This window comes from Microtus ochrogaster, chromosome 17 (assembly GCF_000317375.1).
Source record: "Microtus ochrogaster isolate Prairie Vole_2 chromosome 17, MicOch1.0, whole genome shotgun sequence".
NCBI lineage: Eukaryota > Metazoa > Chordata > Mammalia > Rodentia > Cricetidae > Microtus > Microtus ochrogaster.
In genome coordinates this window covers 11,149,794-11,170,716 of record NC_022019.1, presented here as the reverse complement: position 1 = coordinate 11,170,716, position 20,923 = coordinate 11,149,794, and the positions used below count along the sequence as shown (strand labels likewise).

General features: G+C 48.3%; 1 protein-coding gene across 5 annotated transcripts in view; it reads left to right on the top strand.

Moving 5' to 3' along the window:
* The first annotated feature begins 899 nt into the window (after nt 1–899).
* The window catches only part of Ebf2 (EBF transcription factor 2), a 198,617-nt gene continuing 178,593 nt past the window's right edge, over nt 900–20,923 (top strand). For 3 of the 5 annotated variants that reach the window (XM_013349253.2, XM_005355472.2, XM_005355471.2), the window contains exons 1-6: nt 900–1,130; nt 3,449–3,605; nt 4,654–4,717; nt 4,971–5,026; nt 5,454–5,527; nt 12,065–12,133. In XM_013349253.2, coding sequence (XP_013204707.1) covers nt 1,000–1,130; nt 3,449–3,605; nt 4,654–4,717; nt 4,971–5,026; nt 5,454–5,527; nt 12,065–12,133 — 551 coding nt within the window. In that variant the 5' untranslated portion in view covers nt 900–999. The remainder of the gene's footprint in view (nt 1,131–3,448; nt 3,606–4,653; nt 4,718–4,970; nt 5,027–5,453; nt 5,528–12,064; nt 12,134–20,923) is intronic. The other 2 variants (XM_005355470.2, XM_013349252.2) reach the window with 2 other exon arrangements.

Below are 20,923 nucleotides of genomic sequence, written 5' to 3'. Positions count from 1 at the left end.
GCTCAGGAAGGATGCCCTGGGGGGAGTGTTTGCATAAAGCACGAGTTCAGGTGGTCACACTTTCTGCTTGCTGCCAAGCATGCACACAAGTCCAAACCCCGGGGAAAAAATCTGGGTCCCCTGCAGGCGACAAAAACCTATACATCTAGAGGCAAATCCGCTCAGCTTCCTGCTCCCGCGATCAGACCGAGCCATCATGTTCCTAACTCCTAAGTCCGGCTACTCTGTTTCAGTGCGGGATTTGGGGGTCCCCTTCCCACGCAGGTCAAATACTCGGGGGTTCTGGCCCAGGCTCCGCGCCTGCAGCTTGCAGTAGCCTTTCACCTCCGGGACTTCGGGCCACGCCGAGCTTGGCGAACGCCGCGGGAGGACGTCCGCCCGGTTTACCCAGAGCCGGCCAATCCCGGGCGTCCATGCAAATGAGGCTCCTTATCGGGCCTCGGCTCCGCCTCCCGCGGCCCGGGTTGTAGTAACCATTCATGGGGCCCGCGCGCGGCTGCAACCCGGCTCTACCGCGCTCTCAGCCACCGCCTCCTCCAGGCTCCGGGTCTTCCCCTTCCTCTCACAACTGATCCTGTGGGGGATTTTTTTTTTCTATATTGGAACGGTGGGGAGGAGCAGGGAGGGGGGAACCAGGAGGAAGGGGAGAGATCAGACAGCTATCTATCTCCTCCTGTTTTTCCCAGAACAGGTGATGCTTCGAAATTGCGATCACTTTCAGGAGAACGCTCTGCAACTGGAAGGATGCGGGCGACCTAGGGTGGTGGAAGCCCCGAGGCGGCAGATCTGAAGCCATCGAGGATAAAACCCCAAACTTTGAGTGCATTGTGTGTGGAGGGAAGGACTGGTTATTTCTTTCCAAGAGGGCCCCAAACTTCGTCACTTGCCCCCTTTCTCGGATTGCTTTGGAGAACAGCGTTGGCTGGCAGCGTTGGAAAGTCGGGGCGGTGTTGTCGTAAAGTCACTTTTAAGGCGACAGTAAAGGATCAGACTTTTTAAATGTTTGGGATTCAAGATACGCTAGGAAGAGGACCAGCTCTGAAAGAAAAGTCGCTGGGCGCCGAGATGGATTCGGTCAGGTCCTGGGTCCGGAATGTCGGCGTGGTGGACGCCAATGTCGCGGCTCAGAGGTAATGAGACTGGAGCCCTTGTACTCTGGAAGTATCTGCTTGTGTCTGTCTCTCCGTGTGCCCCTCTCCCCTTCTCTTTCTGTTTCTCTCTGTCCCTGTCTGTCCTTCCAGGCCATGCGCATTGGGGCTCTCCCGGGGGGGGGGGCGGGAAGGTCGCTGTGGCCAGGGGAATCCTCCGGCAGCCAACACTGGAGTTTCTGAATTACCGAGGTCATAGGTGTTTCCCCTTCACTCCTTCCCACAGTCCGTTCTTTGGGGGAAAAATATTTTGAAGTAGCATTAAAGCTTCATGCCTCAGCATTTACTCATGGAATCAAGAGCAGAGCGTGAGGACCGGAGCTGGCAGCGGAACTGGCTTCCCGGTCACCCCGAGGTTTCTCCACGCGCCTGCGAGCGTCTTTCCTCCAGCATCTTTCAGGATGGTTCCGAGACTCGGGGAGCCCAGCGGCCAGATGGTGGCGGCGGCGAGAGGATCCGGAAAGGCCTGAGCGGCTGCAGGGGAAAGCAAGGCGGCCGGGAGCTCTGGCAAAGGGGACAGGCAAGCCCTTCCTGGGTCAGAGAGAGTGGGCCAGACAAACCCAGGCGGGCGAGAAATTAACGAGCAAGGACTGAAGCACAGGAGAAGTCGCGGGAGAGGCGAGAAAGGAGGTCGGTTGCCTGAGCCGAAGAGAAGATAAACTTACAATTTTGCGCCTTCCTCAAGTTGATTTTGACTCCAAATCTTCACGTGTGTGGATGGTAAAGTCTTGTCCAGGGTTCCATCCCACGAAGATACTCCAGTCCCCCTTCACAGCATCTCTTCTGAACTGGAATTCGTGGCCTTCGTGGCCGGGTCTACGGGAGGCAGCTCCCTTACTCTCTCAAGAGCCTCCAAACTTCTTCCAGGACTGTCGTCTCTCCCTCTGCTCTCCATGCCAACCTCCTTAAATCTGAACTTCTCACCGAGAAATGACCCCATTTCCAGACACGCCACATCTTCAGGTGTCCCGGGTAGAGCGAACTGGCTGCCACCCTTGAAGGAGCCGAAGCAAAGGCCGCATGCCGGGTGACTGAAGCGGGCTGCGATGCCCGACTGCCACCCCTCCGGAGCCGGGATGCTCAGCTGTCTCTGAAGCAGACGATACTTAGCGGAGGCTGCGGCTCACAACAGCGCTCTGAGGACTCGCCCCGGCGCGAGGGGACTAAGGCAACTCTGCAGATCCGCACTGTGACTGTCTCCTAGCCGGACTTAAAGACATCGTCCGTCTTCCTGTCCTCCTATTTTCCGGTCCGAAATAAAATGCTCTTGGCTAAAGTTTGAGCAGGCAGTCAGAGTCTAGCCAAAAAATGTACACCTTTCAAAAAAGTGACCGCGACAGTGCCAAACACAAGAATCCGGAAGACCTTAGGGCCACCGGGCTGTCCTTGACATCTGTCAGTTCGCTGGCGCCACACGATTTTCAGTTAAATGGGGGTGGCACTTACGGAGACAGGTATACAGGGAGGTCCTGTGCACACATTCAAGGCTCTGGAGGACTCCAGGTCTAGCGCTACAGAGTCAGGGAACTGGGGAAAACGCTTGAGAGCTGACCACCGGGGTCTCTGGCCAGGACGCTTGATTGCCTCTTAATATTTTGGCTTCTCCACGTGGAGCAGCTCCGGAGGGCAAAGGTCCTCAAACAGCGAGTGTTCGCCCCTGGCCCGCTTTCCCCAGCGACGACTGTGGGGATTTTGCCCAGACGCTGTTCTGGATGCAAATTTCGGTAGAGTAAGCCAAATGGCGGGTGAGGCCCTGTGAGGACCAAGACTTGGGCTCCAGGCTTCCCGTTTTTTAGGCTGTGTCACAGGGCTGGTAACTCATTAGACAGGAATTAAAGGGGTCATTTGCTCAGATGCAAAAGAATCTCATCTCGCCGCCCCTCACCCCCAAAGCTGTGTCAGAGATTTGAGGTTTGGCAGGAGGCTGCAGGAAGATAGGGCAGGCGTCAGCGGTTTAGACTCGCTTCTCAGGACCTTAGCTGGTAGCTCTGGTCTTTCGCTTCCACTAAAGGCCAGACAAGGAGGCTTAGAGACCTGGCGACAGGATTCTGGGAGGTTGTCTAACGATCTGGGGCGCTGGAAGCAAGGTGCCTATGGCAACTCCTCTAAGGGAATGCGTTTCCTAACAGAAATGGTAAAGGACCTGAAGGTTTCAGGTATTTGGGGCCTAGATTGTAGATCTCTTGGCCCCTCTGCAGTGTGGATGGGGGACGTTAGTAACTGCCTAACTCTCTTGTCTTTCTCTCTTTCCCCGCGTCCTGTCTTCCTACCATCTCTTCCTACCATCTCTTCCGGTGCAGCGGAGTGGCCCTGTCTCGGGCCCACTTTGAAAAGCAACCACCCTCTAACTTGAGGAAATCCAACTTCTTTCATTTTGTCCTGGCGCTCTACGACAGGCAGGGACAGCCGGTGGAGATAGAGCGCACGGCCTTCGTGGACTTTGTGGAGAACGACAAAGTAAGCAGACCCCTGTTCCCCCTCCCGCCCGGGGCCTAATAGCTCCCTCCTTGCGAAGCACTAGGATTCCATCTGTCACTTGCGACACTTTCCCGCTCGCATCATCAGGGATGATAAATTGAGGCTTCCCATCCTCAGTCTCTAACTCAGTGGATGTCCACCCCCCGCCCCCGCCCCTGCGCTAGGCCCACTCAGAATCCGGCGATTCCGGCAACGCGCGCACCTAGACTTGGGGTCAGTAGAAGCCACTGACTGGCTTCGGAGAAAAAGTTCTCTAGACTGTAGTTTTAAAAGTATAGCCAACGCTGCCGCTGTCAGTCTGTCTCCAGGTTATTTATTTATTTTTTCATTTTCACCTGGCAGCGGGGGAAGAGAGCAAAGGGGTGCAGGTGTGTCAATTCAGTGGGAACTCTGGTCGGCCTTCCCATGCTCGCGGTCTCAAAAGTCTTTACCGCCCCCCCCCCCCTTTGTACTAAAGGACAGAGTGCCTCCTTTGAACTCAAACTCTGATTTGAGGGCTGGATTTGATCTGAAATGAAGGGTTGTTTACCTAAACCAATACATGCACAACAGCTGTGTCTTGGCTCCAGCCTCCTTAGCTGTGCAAAGGGAACCCTAGGGTAGCTAGTTGCCAAGGTCCCCAGCCCTGGGCCTGCTCACTCCGGTTTTGTGGAACTAATGTTGCCCTTGTAAAGGACAGACAGACTCACTTTTTTTTTTTTCCCTGAGAGAAGCCCAGGGGCTTCGTATGGACAGATGGATTGGGTGGGCACTGTTTAAAGCGTGCCCTTGGTGTGGGTGTCTGGTCTTCACGGCAGCGGGAGGAGGCAGGGGTCCACTTATGAGGACATTTTTTAAGAGGGAGAGGCAAGGGCTGATGAAGGTCAAGTGACTGCAAGTCTTGACAAATTTCCCTTCAAGGTGGCCAATGGCGGGAGCTGCTCCTTGCCCTTTGACCCCGGGAACTGGATGGGGGGTTGTTCAAAGCCTGTTTCTTTCATGGGGGGGGGGTTACCAAAAAGTACAAGAAGGGTTTCTGTATTTTTAGGAACAAGGCAATGAGAAGACCAATAATGGCACCCATTACAAGTTACAGCTCCTCTACAGCAACGGTAAGCAGCTTCGTGGGCAGCAGGCGCTGCAGCCAGGTGTAGCGGTTAGCTACCGCCTACTGTACGCTGGCTAGGGCAGGTCCTGATTGGGGGTGGTGATTGAGGGGTGTCCCCCTCCAGGTCACTTCCATCACAGAGTCTGTGGCCTGATGGACAGACGGGATCAGGCTCCAGGGCAGGGAAGGGGTTTGGGAATGGGCGAGGGTTCCTGCTGTCCTTGCCCACCCATCGCCTGTCCCCCTTCGCCCTGCAGGTGTCCGCACAGAACAAGACCTCTATGTCAGGCTGATCGACTCAGTCACCAAGCAGGTGAGCCCTGGAGCCCGTTGCCTTTGGTTCCCCACTCCGGGGGCTGTCTCTGACTTCTGCCTCTAGCGTGATTTACTGTGGAGGATTCACACTTCCCCTCACCCCAGCCCACTTTGGGAAACAAAACAAAAACAAAAACGCTCCCCCTCTCCTCTGTTTTCATCTGCTATGGGGGAATGCTAGGTGTTGGGGGAGGTGTGGCAAATGAAGGGCTGAAGGCAGCAAAGAATTACTGAAGTTTCGGTTCACAGGGGTATCCCTCTTTGCTAAGAAGAACTAAGGGGCGAACTTCTATATCAAAGGGCTGTAGCTCTGGTTCTGTGGGGGGGGGAGGGTCTCCGAGGTGGCAGTGAGAGGGGACAGATTTTTGGACTTGCTCTAAAGCCCTGTCTTTGCCTCTGTCTCATCGTGTCTTCCTTTCTGACAGCCCATAGCCTATGAGGGGCAGAATAAGAACCCAGAAATGTGCCGAGTCCTGCTGACACATGAGGTGATGTGCAGGTAAGAGCCCCCCGCTTTTTTTTTTGCCTGGGCTGGTCTAGAAAACTGGGAGCTTCTGAGGCTGCTTTGCCAAGGCATCTGGTAGATTTGTCCCTGGGCCGATTTTGAAGACCTCTCCTTGTCTTTAAGGTTGTTGTTTTGGAGTATAGTCCTTTAGACTGGGAAAAGGATACCAGAAGATGGATTCCATTCCCCTGGCTTCCCAGAGTTTCTTCCACAAAGTAGTCTTAGCTGCTGCACAGGCATCAGGGTGGGCTTGGGGTTGAAATTGGGATGAAGCCTTCCCCCAGACTCTTGGTCTGCTCAGGACAGATTTCCATGAGTGCAGCTTGTGGAGTTAGCTCCTGAATACTCAGCTGAGGCCAGGCACCACCAGGGGGCTGGGAGGCCAGATCCTAAGTCCCAGCCCTCCTGGGAGATACCTGGGCTTCTTAGGTCAAGAAGTTCAAGAAGGAATCAAGGCAGAAAATCAGTGGGTACAAGGATAAGGAGAAGCCCGTGCTGGGGACATCTGAGGTCCCAGGAAGGATGGATTCAGAGGACCACACTGTGAAAACTACAGTCTACCGGCGTTCTCAGCCTTCCTGCCGGCCCTCAGGGCCTAATCCATTCTATTTTGAGCTCTGCATATTGCCCCCTTTCTCCTACTTAAGTTGAAGTGAGTTGGTGATGGCAGTGGTGGGGAATTCATCCCTGCATTCTACCTCTCAGCTAATGTTTTCGGAGGGCTCAGTGTGTGCTGTCTAGTGGGTAGGGTGTTAATGAGCGTGCCATAACTGGGGAAGGACATACAAGGGACCTTGGGAAGAACGCCTTCAGTATAAGGTGGAGAGGTCTGTTTTGTATACACATCTCCAAAGTCTGGAGGGCAAGCCTCTGCTCTTCCCTCAGCTCGGCTCTCAATTCCTTGACTGTTGTTCCCATTCCTGGCTGTGTGGGGATAATTGCAGGTCATCTGACTTAGTAGGAAGCCTTCCTTAGGAAGCTCTCTAAAGCCCTCCCTACCCCCTCAATCCAGCCAGTAAGAAATCATAACAAACAGACATGCTTGTTTAGGTTGTGGCCAAGTATTAGGAAAGCAAATTCACCAAGAGGTGAAGTTGAGGCCTGGCCATGGCCTCAGCCGCAGGGCACTGAGGTGCCATGGCCTCAGCCGCAGGGCACTGAGGTGCCATGGCCTCAGCTGCAGGGCACTGAGGTGCCGTGGCCTGAGGAGGGCCTGGGCAATGGGTAAGAGACTCTATTATTTCCCAGCCTCTGACAGGTCTGGTCAGAAGTCCTGGTCTTCCTGGTACTTGCCTGTCATACCTAGACAACACAGTCACAGTGCTTTGATTTTGGTTGGCTAGTCAAAAGGAGGTCTCTTCTCTCTCTACACTTCTAAGTACCCCTGTCTGGAGAGACAATCTTAAAAGAAAGAAAGACACCCCCCCCCGGAGCCATTGTCTAAGGAATCCCCCCATCACTTTAAAAATAATGCTCTCACACTCCATGAAGCTGTAGTTAAGGATGACGCTTTTATTTTTTAAACCTAATCAAATCCTCCTTGTTTTATGCGGTTTAAATAGCAGCATCAATTTTTAAAGCCTCTAGTTTAGTCTGCATTAGTAACACAATATGAAAATTTAATGTACTGTAACTTCTCTGCAGTGGAGAGTGGGGAAGATGCGCGCTTACTTTCTTTGCAAACTAGATTTTCAAACAAATATTAATTATGGGTGAATAAACAATCTGTCGGACGGGTTACTATTTGCAGTGTGTGTGTGTGTGTGTGTGTGTGTGTGTGTGTGTGTCTGTGTCTGTGTCTGTGTGTCTGTGTGTGTTGGGAGATGAGAGATAGGTGAGTCTGTAGGCACAGGGGAACTTCTCATCAGTTAAAGGGACTGATTTTCCTGGAAGGGGAACCGGTCCTTCTTCTCTTGGACCAGTCAGCTCCAGCTGTCAGTGATAGAGCCCGAGTGAGCCGCCCAGTTCTTCAGTGACTAATTAGTACATATACTTTTATCACATGGTCTTGTCTGGCATACCTGGGTACTTCCGGGAATGATTTGCTGCTCTGTATTCATTAGTAAAAGGTTCATTAACTGGTCTTTGGCTTTGGTGGTGGTGGTATGTATGTGAGTGTGCCAAAAATAAAGGGGCAAAATTCATCTCTTCAGGAATAACTTTTCCTCTCTTCTCCAGTGATCTTGGCTCTTCCCCGCCTTAGCTCATTTTGCCAATTATTAGCAAGGAGATATGTAGGTGTTATGTTGCTGCCAGCTACCCCTGCGCCCTCAATGCTCAGAGGGTTAAAAGATATTATAATTTGAACAGAAGTCGTCTCTAGGCCTACAGCTGGCTAATAACAGAGTTGTATTGAGCGCGAGCAAACCCCACAGCTGTGACTTTTCGCCACAAGGCGCGGGCTAGACAGGGCCCTAATCAGATGGGCCAGCCGGGCAGTGGGGCCAGTGTCTTTATCGGCCAGATGGTGTGAATTTAGACACTTTTGTTATGCAATCGCAGGGAGGAGTTGGGGAGAAGAAAACAAAACAAAAGCCACCATGCTGGGCGCTTATTTGAGTTTGAAATTAGAGACAGATTTTTGAAAGTTGAGGGTTGAATTTTAAAAGCAGTTTGCAGAGGAAAAGGACACATTAGCTTATCTCGGGCTGGAGTTGGGCTGCTAGACTCCCTCTGACCGATACCAGGGCTTTTTTTTTTCTTCCCCAGTCATCTTTTCATCTTTCTTTTTTTCATTTTCCTCCTTTCCCGAAAAACAAAAAAATTCAGGTAAGATTCAGGACTGCGATAAAAATTCCTCAGCCCCAACCTCTCAGCCACAGCTTGACTTACTTTTTCTCCCCCCACCCCAACACCCCGCTTCAAAGAGTCCCTGGGAAGGAGAGGCCTGTGAGCAACTTGAGAGTGTTTCAAGCAGAAGGAGCCCCAAATAAATTGTAGGATAATCTAAACCTCGGAGACAGAGAGACGGCTTTCAGTTTCATACACTGGGGAAAGAAAAGAAACCTTCCCAAACCCTTAGGGTAGTTTTAACCTATTGAAGTTTAGTCTTCTTGTCTGTCTGTCTGTCTGTCTGTCTGTCTGTCTGTCTGTCTGTCCGTCTATCTATCTAAATATCTTTTCATATTTTATACTCATTGTCAGTTCAAAACAAAACATAAAATCTCCTCTCAGGTACTTCAGACTAAGAGGCCTGCTCACTGGAGTATAACCCTAGAGCCTTTGAAACAAACTAGAGGAACCTAAAGCTGGTCATTCAGGCCTCCTCTAGAGGGGAAAGAGAGCCAGGCAATGTCACCTGAGTGATTCAGGGATCCGTTCCTGAGTGCCAGCTACCCACAGTGTTGGTGGGCTGTGGTTCTAGTGTCCTGGGTTCATCGCTTCCCTTGATTCTCAGGAACGCCAGGATTGACTAACGCTTAAGAATCCAACACAGCTAGAACATATTGACAAGAACTTTCTTTAAACACACTACACACACACACACACACACACACACACACACACACACGAAAAGGAATTTTTGTTTTAACTGAGAGACCCCGAGAAATCTTAAGGAGTATTCAAATGGGGCAATACAACCACTTCTTATTATGTTTAGATTTTTACTATTGTGATTCAGTAGGCACTATTGCAGGGCCTTCCTTTTAGAAATAAAGGGTCAGCCCAGCGGCTCCTCTACATTTTTTTCTCTATAGGCCATTTCCTTCCCTCCCTTGCTCCCCGACATGGACCACTTTGGCACAAGCTAACTTTTTTTTTTTTTTAATAATTTTTTCCCTCTTTTACAACAGAGGAAATCCCTGTGGAAAGCAGCTGAATTCAGCTGAGCAATTTTGCAAACTTATGGGCCTCCTCAGAATCATTCCTCCCCAAACCAAACAGATCGGCACATTCTGAGGACATATGTGATTGCAATTAAATTGCACCAGGACTGCGCAATTTGGGTGGGGGCAAGGCTGACAAGCTGGCGATGCTGAAGGAGAGTTTGGTTTTGGAGGTTTTTAGGTAGCTAGTGTATGGGGGGGGGCTCTTTAAACTGTAGAGCTGTACAAAGTTGTTTTGACTGACCAGCTAACGGTAACACATTGACAGAAAGAATACTCCGGAGATGGGAGAGGTGGGAGGTACAGTGGGCAGGGAGTTGTGGGGAATACAAGGGCTTTGGGAGGCGGAAGTACAGCTGGCCAGGATTTTTTCTTTTTTATGGGTGTTAATCTTGGGATGAATTGAAATTTTAAAAGTTAAGATCTAATATAATTTCAAAGGTCAAATATTATTTCAGAGAGTCCCAGTGGCAAAGACTGGCATTCAGGAGAGTTGAGACAATTTTTAATATTTACTAATTTGATACATGTCTTAGAGCTGCATTTGTGCCCACTTGATGAGCAGGCATTAATGTCTCCCAAGGGCCTTTTACACTCTGAGGGTGGTACAGTTGCCCACTGATTAATCTGTGTATCTCTGGTAAGAGAGACACATTGCAAAAGTTCGTAAATGTTCATTTAAAAAGAAAAGGGTGGCTGGAGAGATGGCTCAGCAGTTAAGAGCGCTTGCCGCTTTCGAAGAGACCCAAGTTCAGTTCCTAGCATAACACATGTCCAATACCTTCTTCTGCCCTCTGTAAGCACTAAGAATGCATGTGATGTACATACATGCAGGCAAAACACTCATACACATAAAGTAGAATAAACAAAATCTTAAAAAAATTTCTTGCCAGACATAGCGTCAAGAAATCCACTAATCCAGCATTAATTCCAGAACTTGGGAAGCAGAGGCAGTCAGATCTCTTAGTTCAAGGTCAACCTGGTCTACAGAGTGAGTTCCAGGACAGCCAAGGCTGCACAGAGAAATCCTGTCTGGAAAAACCAAACCAACTCAAAACTCCTTATTCTGCCTGTGTTTTGCGTGTATTTATGTCTGTGTATGGTATGCATGCCTTGTGCCCTAGGCGGCTGTCCAGGGCATCGACTTCCCCTGGATCCAGAGTTCTAGATATTGTGAGTCACTGGGCGGTGCTGGGAATTGAACCTGGGCCTTCTAGAAGAGCAGCCAGTGTTTTTAACTGCTGAGCCATCTTTTCACCCCCTCCATTGTTTGTTTCTGCTTAATTCTGTGGAGGCTGCAGAGGGCGGCTGAGCAGATCCCCGACTGCGCTGGCGCATGTCTTGGGATCCCTTTTTGGCACACGGGCACCCTTCCTGTTTCTCTTTGTACTGTTATAATTTGCATGAACTCTCATTGCTGCATCCTCATCTGCTTAACCCTAGAAGCCCTTCTAAAGATAACCAACCCAAATGCTTTCAGGAGAAGGGAAGCAAAACTCAGATAAGGGACCCAGAGATTTCTTAGGGGCTAGGTTTGTCCTAGGTTTGAGCTGCAGAGCGACCATAGCAGGGCAGCACACACACGAGGATGGTTATTAAAATATGTATTAGATATCTCCAACCGGTAGGATGGCCATGATTTTCTTATGAGCTGTGTCAAGGCTACAAGCTAAGTCAACCATTCTTGATAGTGAGCATTCAAGTGTCCGCTGTCTGATGAACACTGGTTGGATTACATGTACCCTGTTGGTCTTCTCATCCTTGTCTGTTGACTTTGAACAGATACTTTGGGACCAATATGTTTGTTCTTTTAAGTCATTTTGGGCCTTTCCTTGCTGTTGTAATTGCTTTGGGGGCCTCACCCCTTCAGCATTTCTCTGTCTGTCATTTTGTCTGTCTGTCTGTCTACCAGGCTCCCTGTACTTAACAGAGTGAACACCTTGGGAGGCAGAGACTTTAGGACCGAGACTTGATGCATTCAAGTCTTATTTCTGTTCTGAAAATTGTTAGTTACTTTTCTCCAGTTCGGTGTTTCATTTCCTCCTGATTTAAAAATGCATAGCTTTTTTTTAATGCATCCATTTTGACAAAATATATAAAATTTATACAACTTAAAATATGTAAATTATCATTTTCTTCCTTCATCTGGAAAATGACAGCAAAGAGTGGATAAATAAATGCTTAGAAAGGACACCCTGTTTTCCAGAGAAAGCTGATAGGTCAATAGGTTTACAACAACCCAGGCAGCTACTTTTGGTCTATAGCCAGGATTTAGAAATCAAATCATCCTTTTCTTTTTCTTTATTCACTTTTATGCATTTTAATACATCCCTACACCCTTTCTTTCTTTAAATATTTATTGGGATATAAAGACTTAAAATACACTTTCATAAAATCTTCATGTGTCAGCCCGGAAGTGACCTCTGTAGACCTTAAGATCCAAACAACTGTAGTTAAGTTACAGATATGGCTCTCAGGAAAGCTGAGACCCGCCAGCTCCTAAGATAGAGAATTTGAATGAGTTTGGATTCAGGTATTTTTTTTTTTTTAAATAAATAGAGCATTGTCCCGAAGTTTGCTCTTGTGTGGTTTATAGTCCGGAGGCTACTTTGGCCATTTGGGAATGTTCCTACGCAGTATGCTCATTGAACTTTTTCAGTTTGACATAGTTTCTTTCATCGTTTTGATTCCCTCCCCCCTACAGTCGATGTTGCGAGAAGAAGAGCTGCGGGAACCGGAATGAGACTCCGTCAGACCCTGTCATCATCGACAGGTAGGGAGAACGACATGATTTCTGCTATTTATATGGCTCCTTCCTTCATGAGTCTTAACTCTGGGGAACAATCCTGGGGGACTTTACTGTCATCTTGGCTCTCGTGTTTTCTGCAAGGCACGAAGCTCTTATAGCCAGGATTTAGAAATCAGAATCTTCCTTTCATTTTTTTTTATTCACTTTTTAAAAAATTAATGTTTGGTGTTTAGAGACGTGGTCTTGTTTTTGCAGCTCAGGTTGTGCTTAAACTTGTGTTTTTTTCCTGCTTCGCCTCCCAGGGACTGGGGTACAGGCTTGGGCTAGGACCTTCTTTCCAGGTAACGCAGACTCACTGGCAAGTTTATTAACACTGACTTCAGTCTCCTAAGGTGTGTGAGTTGACAAAAGAAGGTGAGGCCTTGGGCCTGCCACTGCCCCTCTCTGGCAGGGTATGGCCAAATTCTTTCTGTAGAGCTCAATGCCATTTTTTTTTTAAAAAAAATATTACCTATGTTTGATGGTTGTTGCTGGACTTGAAGCCTTTCATCTCAGGTAGCCATGTAGGGGCTCCTGACAAATTTGCTCTTAACATTGAGAGTTTTTCCTGCCACACAGGACCAGCCTGGGTTCTATGCTGTGTTCAGAGGGAGATAGATTCTCTGGGACAAGATGCTAATTCACTGAAATGCGATTTAGGCCTCCTCAGCTGTCTGTTTTTGTGATTGGAAACAGAACTTACAAACCAACGAAGAAATGCCAGATTAACTTCCAGCCATCATGTAATTTTTAAAGAAACCCCAAATTCCCATCCCTAATTTTTTCTCTTTCGTTAAAAAACGGGAAGAATTCCCTGTTGCTCCTTTCTCTGGGTTTTCATGTTTCTAGCCAGGTCCTGAAATGGTTCGGAGAGACCTCCGTCTCCAAAGTTGTTATTCTAATATTCCAGTATATTCTCAGTGGGGAGGATGGAACCTCTGGCATTCTTCCCAGGAAAGTCAGCTTGCTTTCTCCATGAAAAGCGTAGCACAGCCACAGGGATGGAGGAGGCTGGATGTGTGATCCTGTCCTAGCTCTTGACCTTGGTCAATGCACTCAGCATCACTGTTCATCCGTGGTAAAGTGATGGCTGTCAGGGGGATGCTGCCTGCTGTTGGAGGCTGCAGGAGAGGATGGCGGTGCCTGGAAGGGGTACTGAGCAAGTCGAAAGTGTTTGTTGGATGTGTATGATAACTTTGTCATTTATGGACTTCTTTTTTTTTTTGAGTTGTGGTATTTATAAAAGTGCAAACTTAAATATATATCATTGGAAGGACTCTCTGGGGCCATTCATCTTCCTCATTTTATAGATGAAAAAAAAAATGGAACCCCAGATTGGTGACATGGCATACACCATTGGAGTGGCAGAATTGGCCCAGGATATAGCTGATCCTGTTAGGTTCCGGCTTCTCTCAAGGCAACAATTGCATTTTCCCAGCGTGTTGTCTGGCTTAACCAATGCATAGAATCTGCTGACCGCACAGAATGTCCTTCCCGTCCAACCTGCGATGCCTTTGGGGTCCTCTGGGAACCAGCAGCACGTGCAAGCAGCCCGGATGCGAGTCTCACCCTTTGGAGAGTGTTCAGAAGCTCGCTGAACTTCATCTAGTCTTTGTGGTGTGGGGTGTGCGCGTGCGAGGAGAGCATGTGTGCGCATGTCTGTGAATGTGCCATGGTGCTTGTGTGGAGCTCAGAGGACAACCTCGGATAATGACCTTTGATTTCCACCTTGTTCAGGACAGGGTCTCTTTTTGCTCACTGATGCTTTCACTAGGCTAGCCGGCCCATTCCAGGCATTCTCCTGTTTCCGCCTCCCATGTCCCTGTAGGGGGCGCTGGTATCACGGACACTTGTGTTACGGAGTCTGGCTTTTATGTGGGCCTAGGGATCCAAACTCAAGTGGTCTGATTTGTACTGGAGACACTCTCTCCACCTTACCCAGCCCTCATCTCGTCTTTCCCATTAACTTTAGTCCCTTTTTCAGGAAGGTTACCCAGTTTCATAACTGTCTTATCTCTTCTTGGGAAGAATACCCTGCAAGTCAGAGAAACCTTGTCTCGAAAAACCAAAAAAAAAAAAAAAAAAAAGTGTTTGCAAACCTGTGAGCACTAACGGACCCGGGTGTCTTCCAAGCACACAGCCCAGTGACTCTGGGCTTTGCAGGAGCTCTTACTTTTAAAAACTCTTCATAAAAGTGCACCCATGGATAAAACCGAGCCTGCGATCAGAAATACACGTTAAAAGCACCAAAGAAAGCACTTTAAAAAAAAAAATCATGTGTACCATCTGTGTGGGGGATTTGTACACGTGGGTGCAGTTCCCAAAGGGGCCAGGAGAGGGCGTTGGGGTGGCTGGATACGCACGCTGGTAACTGAATTCTGGTCCTCTTTGAGGGCACTATGAGTTTTTAACCACCGAGTTATCTCTGCAGCTCCCAGAAGGCAGTGTTCTTGCTTCTGTGGAGACAAAAGATTTTCATGTTAGGTGTCTTCACAGGTTGTATTAGAATGCTTTGCCTTCTTTTAAGAGGGTGGAGATGTGCCCTTGCGTATCGCGGAGTTTTATGTGACAGTGAAGCTTGTTTTAGGCATCTTACACATGTCAAACAGTCTGGTGGAGTTTCTGAGTCCCCTGAAATATGTGTTACTTTAAAAATGTCGTACCTGTACACATGGAAGCGCACAAACCGAGCAGTGCTATAAACTGGCTAATGCCAGGTTTCAGGAGAACTGATTGTCATATGAAAGTATGTATTTGTGCATTTTGCTTATTGTAGGGCTTTTTTTTTCTTCTTCCCTGAAGATATTGCTTCCTCGCCACAGTCTTATCTTCTTACTGCTCTCAGATGTCTTTTGGGAGTAACCTCATCGCCTTGCCTTCATTTTCAGAAGTGAGAAGACAGGCGGTCAGGCTTCCATTTGTTGGGTGGGAAGGCGGAGCTTGTATCATCCAGCGGTTCCATTGCCCTTGGGTTCGACGCCTGCCAACCTGAAGGTGGCGCATTTCCTTACCAGGCACCGTATGGGTGCAAAGCAGTTTCTTTCAGATTTCCTCCAAGTAACAAAGTAGAAACCTCTCCTTTGCCCTTGTTCCTCTCCTGCCAGCTGATCATATCAGCCCCTTCTCTCCCGGCCTCCGCAGATGCCATTAATTCCCACCATCTCTCTCGGAGTCTCCTCACAGCGCAGGCACACTCCCACACCGGCTCAGGGGAAGACCGCTTACTCCCTTGGACTTGTGAATGTTCATGGAGGGGGAGGCTCAAGCTTGATTCTTCAACTTTTCACCCCCTTACAAACATCCCCTCTATGTTTTGCCTTATTGAACTCAAAACTGCAGTGAGGGAATACGGGTGTAGCCACGCTTTCCTCTTTATGAATCCAAGAGAGATAACGGAATGGGAGGGGGAAAAAGTCATCTTCCATATGTCCTCGACATCACCAATGGGCAGTTAGAGTCCTTCATCCAGAGGAGGCGAACAGCATCCCTGCACGACACAAGAGCCTTCGAGCTGTCACAAAACAACTGGATCTCCCAAGGAGCCCCATGATCACACTGCAGCAGCTACCCAGTTTCCAAATAAGAAAAGTAGCATTGCCATCCTGTGGCTCCTTAACTGATAGTTAGTTTTCATAGTGGGAGGTCCCTTGCCAGGAATTTAGTTTCCCATTTCCAAAGACTTAGCCCCCCGTCTTGGAGCTGTGCCCTGCTAAACGACTCCCGGTCTTGATTGCCCTAGAAATAGACACCTATTTTGTGTGCGTGTGTGATTTATTTTTATTTTGTGTGCATGAATGTTTTTGCCTGCGTGTGTGTCTGTGACAATGTAGTGCAGTATCTGAAAGGTCAGAAAAGGGTGCTGGGTCCCCTGGAACTGGAGTTGCAGATATTTTGCCAGCCACCATGTGGGTGCTGGAATCGAACCTGGGTCCTCTGGAAGAGCAGTTACTTTTAACCACCCACCCATCTCTCCAGTCCCACACATCTTTGTTTGTTTGTTTTGCTTTGTTTTTTGAGACAGGGTTTCTCTGTGTAGCCTTGGCTGTCCTGGAACTCACTCTATAAACCAGGTTGGCCTTGAACTCACAGAGATCTGCCTACCTGTGCCTCCCAAGTTCTGGGATTAAAGATGCGCACCGTTACTGACTGACTTTATTTTCATATTCTTATTTATGTCCATCGTGTGTTTTTGTGAAGTTTTGGGTAGCTAGTCATTCCTCCAAAGAGCTAGATCAGCATCCAGGCTGGGAGAACTTGCAAGTGCCTGTAGTTGCGAAAGATCCTGTGACAGGAGGCCATCAAGGTCAGGCAGTTTTAGAAATTTCAGAAATTCTTCTTTGGGAAAATGCAAAACATGACAGATGTATCACTCATTGTATGTTGCCTACTTGACAGTGGTCTACTATGACGTGGGGAGTGAGCCCAGTCCAATATGGTGGAGAAGGAGTGGCATTGAGCTGAGCCATGACAGCAGGAGCCAGAGGGAACTGCTTATTAAATGGTTTGGGCTAGGAAGCAGAGAGACTTCAGCCCAAAGTGGGCAGAGCTTTAGCCCTTAAGCCTGCCTGTGTTAGCCAGTCAGGCCCCATGACACAGGGAGGCTCAAAACAGCGCCACCATCTGGTGACCAAGTGTTCAAACGCAAGAGCCTGTGAGGGACATTTCACGTTCAAACCCTCACAAGGACACAGAATCCTCTCTGTGGTCTTCAGCTATCTTTTGGCTGTGAAGACTCTTCTAGTAAATAGAAATAGCTCCCACTTGCAGGTCCAGGGGAAGCTCTAACTCAGCCCTGTTGCCACCAGCACTGTGTTCTTTAAACTTGTCCATCTGGAATTCCTTCTGAGTGCCCGTTGACACTCTGGGCTTGGACATAACCTCATAGTTCCCAGGAAGACAATTTTAGGGACGGGCTCATTAGTGAAGGATAATTGGACTGGAATGTTCTTTACCCTTTTACATTTTAACAGCATGTTGTCATCTACAAAGTTCATACTGGAAACCTTGCAACTGTGTCACACACACACACACACACACACACACACACCACAGACCCATAAAACATAAAAAAAAAAACAAAACTGCAAAAACCAAACCTCATAATGTATTGGGTAAGTTTATGACTTCACATTGGGTTGTCTTCAGAGCTATCCGTGGGACATGCGTGTAGGGTAGACACGTTTGTAATTTCACCCTTTCAAAGCCTCATAAAAAACTGGATGGATGCAGAGGGCAAGACTTCCTTTTTGAATCTTTACACTCTTTATTTACTTAATGCATGAGTGCGTGCATTCTGCAGTGCATGCGTGGTGGTCAGGGGGCTAGACAAGGAGTTGGTTCCCTCCTTCCACTGTGCGGGTCCTGGAGGTGGAACTCAGTCCGTCAGGCTTGCCAGGAGATACCATTCCCCTTCTGAGCCACAGTACTTGAATCTCTGTAAGAGGCACCTCCTCATATGTAACTGTGGAGGGTATGAAAACAACATGTCCAACCCCTTCCTCACGCACTAAATAGTGCAGTCTTGCCTGAGGGCATTCTTCCCAAGTGTTTCTGAGCCTCCCTGCTGCCCCGCCCCCGGGGGAATTGATGTGTTTTGGTATACTTTATTTTTCAAGAAGACAAATGAACAATAGGATGATTGTGATTCAGAGAGTTTTCTCAAGTAATATCTGGAATTTTACTGCCCACAAGGAGTTTTTGGGATATTTTCTTCCCTTTTTGTTTGTTTGTTTAAACCGTAGTAAAATAGATGTAACATGAAATTTATCATCTTTGCCACAATGAAACTTGCGGTTTAGTTAAGCACATTTTTGTGCTTCCTGTCCCCCTGTTCTTTGTAGGGCACTGTGTAGTCTTCTGAAACTACAACCCTGTGCCCATTAAATGTCTCTCTGTTCCTTCTTCCTACCCCAAGCCCCTGTCTATCTACCCACCTGTCTATCTCCTGAATCACATATAATGGATTTGTATATTCCTTGTTCTTCTGGGATTAGCTTGTTTCACTTAGCGTAGTGTCTCCAAGGCATCTCCACATTGCAGTGTGTGTGTGTGTGTGTGTGTGTGTGTGTGTGCATGTGCACGCACGTATGCATGTGTACATGTGTGTCTCTGTGTGTGCACATGCACAAGTGCGTGTGTGATATGAGTGTACACGCATGTGGAGACCAGAAGTTGAAAGTATCTTCCTCCACCACTCTTGACCTTATTTTTTTGAGATAGGGCTTCTCACTGGTGTGGAACTCATTGATCAGCCCAACTGGTGGCCAGCAAGCCCTAGGGATCCTCCTGTCTCTGCCTCCTTAGTGTGGCCTGCTGTGTGTGGCTTTTCACATGAATTTTGGGGATCTGAACTCAGGTCCTCATTCCAGCACAGCAGGTACCCTAGTGACGGAGTCATTTCTACGGTCCTGCCTGCGTATTTACTTTGAAATGAAGTTCTCTCCTTCTGTCTTCTTGGTAGGCACCCTTACAGCAGCGGTCAGCTCTGTTACCAACCTCCCTTCCCCCCAGTCCCTAGAACAGCCATTTCCCACCACACATTGCCTTGCAGACTGCCTTCCTCCCTAGGATCTCCTGTTAGACTCACTCTCCCGTGGCTGTTGTCCAGTGTTTCCGACGGGGTAGAGGCTTTCAGAGGGTCGCTGTGGGCGTGAAGCCCTAAGTGTTCTGCCCTGTGTGCTTAGAGACTGCATCCATCTTGGATGCAGGGAGCTAGTTCCCTTATCAAACAAATCCATGTAATCCTATTAATCTTTTCCGGTTTGTGGTGTCGTCTGCTTGCCCCTTTATCATGGAGCAGGCAGGTGCCCTGGTCACCCTTGGACTTGAGATCCAGATGAGGTGACTGCAAAGTCCCCCAAGGCCAGTGCTCAGCCTGTGGCCACTCCCTCCTTTTCCCTGGAAAAGGGCAAGTCCCTCAGCTTAGAATCATTTTCCTCCAACAACCAATGTTTAGCTAATATTTAATTGGCGCTCACGGTGTGCTGGTCGTTATGCTAACCAACGTGTAGTGATTAAACAGCTTTCGTGGTTGCTTAAAAAAGAGATCTCCATTTTGTGCAAGGGTTGCGGCATCAATCTCAAGGAGCTGGGAGTCACTTGGTTAAGGCCACGTCGTGAGTTTTGGTGGTAAAATCAGATTTTACTCTATCAGGTAGTTATGGAGATAAAACAGCTTGGTACTGGAGTGGGAAAAATTGCCAGAATTCAGAAGGCAGGAAGACTTGGGAGCGTGACAAGTAAGGACCCCTGCTGGGCGCGACGGAGCAGGAAGCAGGAGTGCTGGCAGGGGCTGCTGGCCTCTGTCGTGTGTTAGCTCAGACTGCGTGAGTCACATTCACCTGTGAGACTTATGCTTAGCTGTCGGGCTGTATCAGTCCTCATTGTGGCCACAGAGACCAGGAACGGGGCCCCTAATCATCTACTAACCCTTTATATAAGGGTCCAGAGGCCTCGAGCCACCTCTCAGACTCAGTTTCCCAGCCTAACTTTTCTGGTTATAGCTGTATGCACAGATGTATGTTCCGGGTGTGACAATTCATCAATCATGGTCATCAGTGATGTTTAGGAACTACTGACCTCTGTGAAGATGCCACGTCTCCATAGTGGGAGGACCAGCTACTACTGTTAAAGAGGTCACAAAGACCTGGTCTTGGATCACTTTTGGGGATATGTATTCACATGAAAATTTCTCCCTTCAGGGAGGGTTTAGATTTTCTTAACAAAAACCTCAGTTTTCTCTTTGATGTGAAGTCATTCTTTTAAGTTTTCCTTTTTCTCAACCCGTTTGGAGAGCTCCAGGTAGGAAAGGGGACTCTGCTGCCTGCGATGTAGAAAGAAAGGCACTGTGGGTGGAGGAACTTCCTCGGGTAACAACTTGAACTAAGGAAGAGGAAGGGAAACAGTTCTGGGATTGGGATATGGCTCAGCTGGGGGAGGAGCTTGCCTAGCATGCGCGGAGCCCTGGGCTTGGTCCTCAGCATGGCCTAACATAGAGTGTGGTGGTGCACACCTCAGCATTTAGAAGGTGGGGGCAGGAAGATTAGAAATTCAAGGCCATCCTTGACTACCTGATAAGTTCAAGGCTAGACCAGAGTCCGTGAGGCCCTGCCTCAAAAACAAAAACCAAAAAGCAAAACAAAACAATGAAATCACTTCTCACTATTAACGCGGTGGTTGGTTCTGTGATCTCATAATCATATCAGTGCAGACGGAACAGTGCTCAGGGAAAAGAAGATGGTAGGTGACTTGTCATTCCTGCTCTGGGGACTCCTGTCTAATATACAGGTCTGTGTGCTTGCTCTCTCCTCCTTTTGATTTCTGTTTCCTCCTAGGCTATCTGCTCTAGGCTTTTGACCAAATGCAAGTCCTTTTGTCAGGTTCTGCCTCCTCAGAGATACCGGTTTTTGTGACCAAAGTCTTTTCAGTTGTTCTATCTCACTTAAGTGATAGGGGTTATTCTTTATCTTTTAGCCTATTTGTGTTTGCCTTTTGTTCTGCACTGTAGTCTTATTCTTGGATATCGGATACCATATGTCATTTAAGACATAATTCCAGGATTGGCAAGATGTTTGTTAGAGTTAATAGTATGCATCTCCCTTGAGTTGTATTAAATACACAAAGGAATCCACATAGGACATGATACGGTGTATATGTGTGTGTGTGTGTGTGTGTGTGTGTGTGTGTAAGGCAGGGTTAGGAATTAAACCTAGAGCCCCCACATGTACTAGGAAAGTGCTTTGTTCCTGCAGTCCTAAATGGCTTTTTTTTTTTTTT